General features: G+C 41.1%; 1 protein-coding gene across 2 annotated transcripts; it reads left to right on the top strand.

The window, feature by feature from the left end:
* Window positions 1–1,221: 1,221 nt before the first annotated feature.
* tmem74 (transmembrane protein 74) lies at window positions 1,222–3,555 on the top strand. 2 transcript variants are annotated; one of them, XM_077721861.1, is made up of 2 exons: window positions 1,222–1,379; window positions 1,902–3,555. In XM_077721861.1, exon 2 carries the CDS (start codon window positions 1,953–1,955, stop codon window positions 2,775–2,777), a length of 825 nt encoding a protein of 274 aa, XP_077577987.1. In that variant the 5' UTR covers window positions 1,222–1,379; window positions 1,902–1,952; the 3' UTR covers window positions 2,778–3,555. The 2 variants fall into 2 exon arrangements, with proteins under 2 accessions (XP_077577987.1, XP_077577986.1); XM_077721860.1 differs by having other exon boundaries at window positions 1,222–1,383.
* Window positions 3,556–6,562: the final 3,007 nt, after the last annotated feature.

The following is a 6,562-nucleotide window of genomic DNA, read 5'->3' as shown; positions in this document are numbered from 1 at the left end:
CATAGGGGAAATTTTCAGTGTCCAATCAGCCTATCATTTGTGGAATGTGGTGGGAAACCAGAGTACCTGAGAAGATCATGCAAACTCCACACAGGTGGAGAGACCTGGATATCAACCCAAGACCTCAGAACTGTAAGGCCTCTCACATTCATACTTCGGGGAAATTTTGAGTCTTCAACCAGCCTACCACGCATATTTTGAAAAGGTGGTCAGGAAAGCAGAGAACCTGGAATAACCCACACAAGCCCCGGAAGAACATGCAAACTTCATACAGGAGGACCTAGCTGGGATTGAACCGAGGACTCCTGAACTGTGAGACCAAGGCGTTAACCACCCACACGGACTGCCACATTTATACATTATATATTAAAATATACATCAGAGAAAAGATCTCTAATGATGGAGACCACATAAAATCAAGCTCTTAAATTTGCATCAAGGCATATATCATGTGACCCATTAGATCTCAAGATTAAAAATGCTTGGATGTCTTTGACATGGTCACTAATCTTCTGAGAGATGATGACAGCATTAAGTAAAAACTCATTCAAACTTGTATGTCGGACTAGTATGTCTCCAACTTTGAGTGTAAACACTTAAACTATTAAAAAGTAATTCCATTCAACTTTGGAGTGCCTAATGTGGATTTTATTGATTAATAACACAAATAATGTATACATCTTACAGACCATCCATTCATTAATTTGGCATACTGCTTATCCTCACAACCGTCGTGGGGGGTGATGGAGCCTATGCCAGCCAACTACGGGCACCTGGTGGGGGACATCCTGAATTGCTTGCCAGCCAATGGCAGGACACAAGGATACGGACAGACATTCATGCTCACATTCACACCTAGGGGAAATTTAGAGAATTGAACCAGCCTTTTTGAATGTGGAAGTAGTACCCAGAGAAAACCCATGCAACCTGCAGGAATGTCCGGACCTGGGATCGAACCCTCGGTCGCAGTACTGTGAGGCTGAGGCACTAACCATCCTGTTCCAGACTAAAATACCCACTAATATTTTCATCAATGGAGGTTTTTCGTCAACATTTAAACACAGATTCTCAAATCCTTGATTTTTTTTTCATTTTTCATTCTCATATTAAACAAGGTTCAGGTCGCTTTAAAGGCTTCACTTTTGTGACTGGGTGAGCGTGGTGCTGATTTGGTCAGCTCCTCTCGGGCAGAGGATGCTTGCATGTGGGTGGGGATAAGAAGGCGCTCCAATCCATACAAGCGCTGGTGTCGTGACGTCACACGCGACAGAGAGACGGCAGCCGAGGCGTGTATTAAAACCCTTTCTGATAAATCTTCCTTGGCGTTGGAAACCTGCCGTGGCGCGTTTCTGCGTGACAAAAGGATCCCGAAGACCACGGTTGGTGTGTGATTTAATCAAACGTACTGAGTGACACTTGTTTTTCTTTAGGTATTGTAAACCGGGTGCGACGCAAATTCAGCAGCATCTCAAACTGTATCTTTTAGCAAAGGGTATAGAAGATGTTGGTTATGGATATTTTAGATGAGCCCATATGATGTATTCTTTAACGTTGTATTGGCTCAGTAGATTACAATCTACTTACATTTCAAAAGCAGTTTACAAGGTGTGTGCTTGCACTAAACCTTTAGAATTTAGTTTAATCTTGGTTTAGGATGAACGTGGATCTCTCCTCTAATTGGATAGAAAGCTATTCAGCTCATCACATTTATCGTAGGCGTCTTTCGAGATGAGTTCACGGATTTCTCTAATCATTTTAAAAGTGGAGTCGTACAGTTCCATCTGTGATTGAGGCGCGTATCTTTTCCGCACCGTAAACGCCTTTGCGCACAAACTGTGGCGAGTGGAGTTTATTTATCGTGCTCATCTAATTAACATGCACCATTTGACTTGTCTCATTAGTGATGCTGTCCAGCGTCACAACAAAAGGAAGGAAGACGGAACCGAGACCGAATGGCTTCGCCGGTGCTGTCTTTAAAAAGGGACGCCGATAAGCTGCCACAATCTCCCGCCGTGCTTGAACACCTAGCCGCGGTTTTGCACGTCCGCAAACCAAGCGAATCAACAGGAGGGGGCCACCTGGGGGACGGCAGCTGTACTCCGGCCCGGAGATGCCATGACTGGTGTCATTTAGCCGCCAAACGTGGCGAAGTCAAACTGCGCCCTCTAGGGGAGGAGAAAGTGCGTGTTTGCTGCGACGAGGAATTGGAGACATCTTTCACCTACATCGATGAGAACGTCAATCTGGCAATCGGCAGCCCGGACACGAGCCGGAAAAGTTGTCAAAGAAACGTACGCAACTGCGACCCATGCTCCGAGACGGTACCAGAATGTTCCTTCATGTCCGAGGATGATCTTTCATTTGGGGAGGCATCGGGGTCCTCGGTGGACTATTGGTTTATAAGCGCAGTCACGTTTTTGGTGACTGGTATCTCCTTGGTGATTATATCCTACACCGTGCCCCGAGAGGTGGTTGTGGACAAGGACAGTGTCTCGGCTAGGGAAATGGAGAAGCTGGAACTTGAGAGTGCGCGAATTGGAGGTCACCTGGACCGTTGTGTGATAGCGGGACTGTGCTTATTGACTTTGGGTGGGGTTGTCCTTTCTACTCTGCTTATGATCTCCATGTGGAAAGGAGAGATGTACAGAAGGAAAGTTATTGCTTATTCCAAACGGTCCGCCAAACTCTACGGTTCCATCAGCCTGAAAACTAAATCCAGTCCCAGTCACTCTTCTGCACATTTGTCCCTTGAGGATATAGTAGAGAGCTTGAAGTAGAAGGACAATTGTGTGTCCAGTAATGGGCATGTGGTCACCAATGATTTATCGTTGTGAGTATTGCATGTGAAAGTTTGCAATGTTTCAGGTTTATGTTGTACACGCTCCGAAAAAAAAGGTACAATTTATATCAGGGGTGCTCAATAAGTCAATGGCGATCTACCAATACGTCAAAGTTCTATTGGTAGATCACATGACAATAAGATTTGATACCATACCTGTTGATACACTTTGCATTGTAGTCTAATGCGAGGTATATCAGCATTCATAACTGCTGAACTTTGTAAGGTACGAGAGGTTACGAGATTACGAGAGGTTGATACCTTGCAAAGTGGATATTGGAGCAAAGAAATCTGAGCAACCTTGATTTTTACGCTTTGATGCTTTTTCTGTGGCACTCATTGGCGCCACGGGTGAGTTGGATTTTAGCCCAGTTGGATTTGGACATGTCATCATCCATTCTCAATAATGTATTGTAAAGGAATCATTTGAATTCTCATGTAATTTCAAAAGGGCAAGACTTTGTGTGAAACCACCATTGTGCTTTTAGATTCAATTATTAATACATTTTTTAAATTATTTTATTACTTATACACACATAAATAGATATTTATTTTAAAATCCCCCTGCAACTCGAGGTCTAAGGCATTTGGCAGTGTTTAAATTCCACATGTATTTTTTTTCAACCGTAATTAAATCTTAGATACATCCAATACTATACCTCTTGTCCTAATAGGTGATCTGAAGCCTATTCAATCTTTTTTTTTTTTTTTTTTTTTTTACAATAAATCTTGGACAATTGGACAATCAATCCCAGAAAACAACCATTGACACTAAGAGAATTGAGGACAAACCAATTAATCTAACAGTGGAACATAAGCTGTTTTTATATTATGGGAAAAGGCGTACTAAGAGAAAACCCACTCTAGCATTGGGAGAATGAAAAAACTCTTCATTCAAGATTAAAATCCCTCTCTTGGTCAGGATAGAATCATGACTTATCTTATAATAATCATCATAACGTACTGCTTTATGTAACTGTATTTCACAGCATACAGAAACAATAACAATAAGGTAGGTTTTAGGTTTTAATAAGTAGAAGAGTTTGACTAAAGACACTTTTTTGAGGAGGAAGCTGTATTTTAAATATGACAAATGATATTTGGCATTCTATTTTGCCTTTGAAAGTATCTTACATTGCAGGACCATGGTGGCATATGCTGTTTTTGGAATGTACCCAACTCCAGAGCATCTCTATGTTATCCTTAAGGGGTACATTACTTCATGTTTTTTATCGCCTGCTAAATGACTAAACCGGTGATTTTGATGTGAGTTACAGTTTGGAAACCTCTAAAATCAATTGTTCCTTAAGGGATAGATGCAAACTCTCAGTCTGCCCATAATTCTGACTGTGGAAATATTTTACAATACAGGAATACAGGCATTTGTTGGCATTTTTGATTTACCTGTCTGTGTAGCAACTCAACTTAATATGAATTTGTCAACTGAAGTTACATGGTTGTCACATAGAGGAAAGAAAAGTTTCAACACAGAATGCCAAGTTTGTTTGGCCCACCACTTTGTGGGAACCACTTCTTATAAATGACACTCACTGTCACCTAAGCCTACAATATTAGTACAATCAGCATGCTCACAACAGTCACAAATACTGGAATGCATTTTTGGTGTACTGGAAATCTTGGAGCGCTTCTGTTTATTATTAAAGCTATTCATTTTTAATGTGAAGGTTCTCAACCACAAAATCCTACACAGACACATTTCAGGAAATTGCAGTTGTCCCTAGAGTGGAGGTGTGTTGGGCTTCTAAGATGTTCATTCTGTAGGATATATACATTGCAATGATGTGCATGGTAATATCCAGTGACATTCCCTCTCTGGTGCAGTGCTGAGGTAAGCCAGTAAGCCCGGCTTTGTGCATCTGAGCCAAATCTCCAAGTGGCTTTGACTGAGCTCAGCGATTCGACTGCATTGGACACCCCCCCCCCCCCCCCCAACCCCCCCATGCATGGTGTACACTCCCTCTTTTCTGTGGTTTCCCTGTACTATTCAGCTTGAACTGATTTCTAAATAATCGCGGCAAAGCTGAAACACAGTGTTTATATGTGTTGGTTTATGGTCTTGAATAATGGCAGCCAAACAATCATTTGAAAGCTGATTAGCATTTTCCTCAGTCAAATCTCTGGGATAGCACTATCATGGTATTAACCATATTAAGGTAACACTGAGAGGAATGGTTTCTTGCAAGAAACATTAAAATTATATTTGGTTCTATAAGTGATCTGTTCAGAAACACCAAAATGTACATTTTTAACACAAACATGGTACTCCCTCAGCTACGCTCTGAGATTTAGATTAGATATCATTGGTTTAATGATTTTCTTTTCTATGCAAAAGAAGAATGGATTTTAACAGTATGCATATTCCACTGTTGTAATGATGAATCCTGCTGCAGATGATTGCAGTCATGTGTACCAGCAGAGAATAAAACACACTGCGAGAAGTCTCTGTGTGTATGTACGCCGATGGGCTCATAAATCATGCACAGGCACAGTCTCATTCTCATTTGCTTTAAGTCTTATGCAAAGATCTTGAATTGTGTGTCGTGTGTGCTTTGGATTCCAATAGTTTCATACTATTACCCGCTTCCTTGATTTTAAATTACAGTAAAACTCATGGATCTGTCTCTATTAATGAGATGCACCCTGATGACTGCAGGTAAACAACCTTGGGCAATTTACTGCATATCTTTTATTCTCAAAACTGCCATAGCATTCAAGAGATGGGATTATTATGCCTGCAAAACACAGTGACGGGATTCACTCCAAGAGCTATGTAAAAAAATAGTTTTTGTGCAGTATCACTTTGTAAAATAATGTGAAATAATATCGTATCTGTCAACTTATTCGTTATTTGATCATATGCCGTATATATATATATATTTTTTTTTTTAGAACCGAACTTGTTCTATCAATTTTGGCTCTAATCTGGAACATCTCGGTCACTGGTGGAAAATGAATAAATAAATAAACAATAAAATAAAATCAGACATAGGCATTGTCGTCATCATTGACTTGACAAAAAGCCTAATTGTTATCATACCCAGCTGCGTATGACGAAATTGGGTAGTGCTTCTCCACAAGGCAAGGCCCGAATAAATGACATTTTCAGACTCGTTAGCACTCCGCCACAATGGATACATCGCATCACCCCTTGAGCGCAATCAATCCGGCAACTGCAAGTTGCCTCACCGATGCCAACAAAGAATAAAATGGATCACTTACCTCTCACTGTCTTCTTACTTACCCTCAGTCAGCCAGTAGAAGGCAGATCCACGCCCAACTTCCTTCCTGTTACCTCACTCCGAATTTTTTCCTTAGAAGGGATTTGTGTTGTCATGTCATGTTACTGCAGGTTCAGAGTCCTGATGGCTGTTGGAAAAAAGCTGTCCTTGAGCCTGTTTATCCGTGCTTTGTAGGACCTGTAGCGTCTGCCAGAGGGAAGCAATTGAAACAGGCCATGTCCAGTTAATATCGTCATGCTTTAAGCATGATATTCCCCTTTCACACATCCACCTTTTCACTATTTAAATATAGCGCGTTAGCAAGCAATGTACCCAGCCAGTCAAGCTGTCAGCGTAATACAGCGACATCTACAGAATCAGAGGAAGGTAAACATTGATAGTTAAATGTTAGTAACAAAAATTGATTGTAGTATATGTTTTGTTCCTTAAAATTACAATAAAGCCGGGGGTTGGAGTATAAGTG

This window comes from Stigmatopora nigra, chromosome 7 (assembly GCF_051989575.1).
Source record: "Stigmatopora nigra isolate UIUO_SnigA chromosome 7, RoL_Snig_1.1, whole genome shotgun sequence".
Lineage (NCBI taxonomy): Eukaryota > Metazoa > Chordata > Actinopteri > Syngnathiformes > Syngnathidae > Stigmatopora > Stigmatopora nigra.
The sequence above is the reverse complement of the archived record's forward strand: the minus strand, read 5'-3'. Positions and strand labels throughout refer to the sequence as shown.

Coding starts and splice junctions, on each gene's coding strand:
- tmem74 (XM_077721861.1), top strand. CDS start 1,953: ATGGCTTCGCCGGTGCTGTCTTTAAAAAGGGACGCCGATAAGCTGCCA.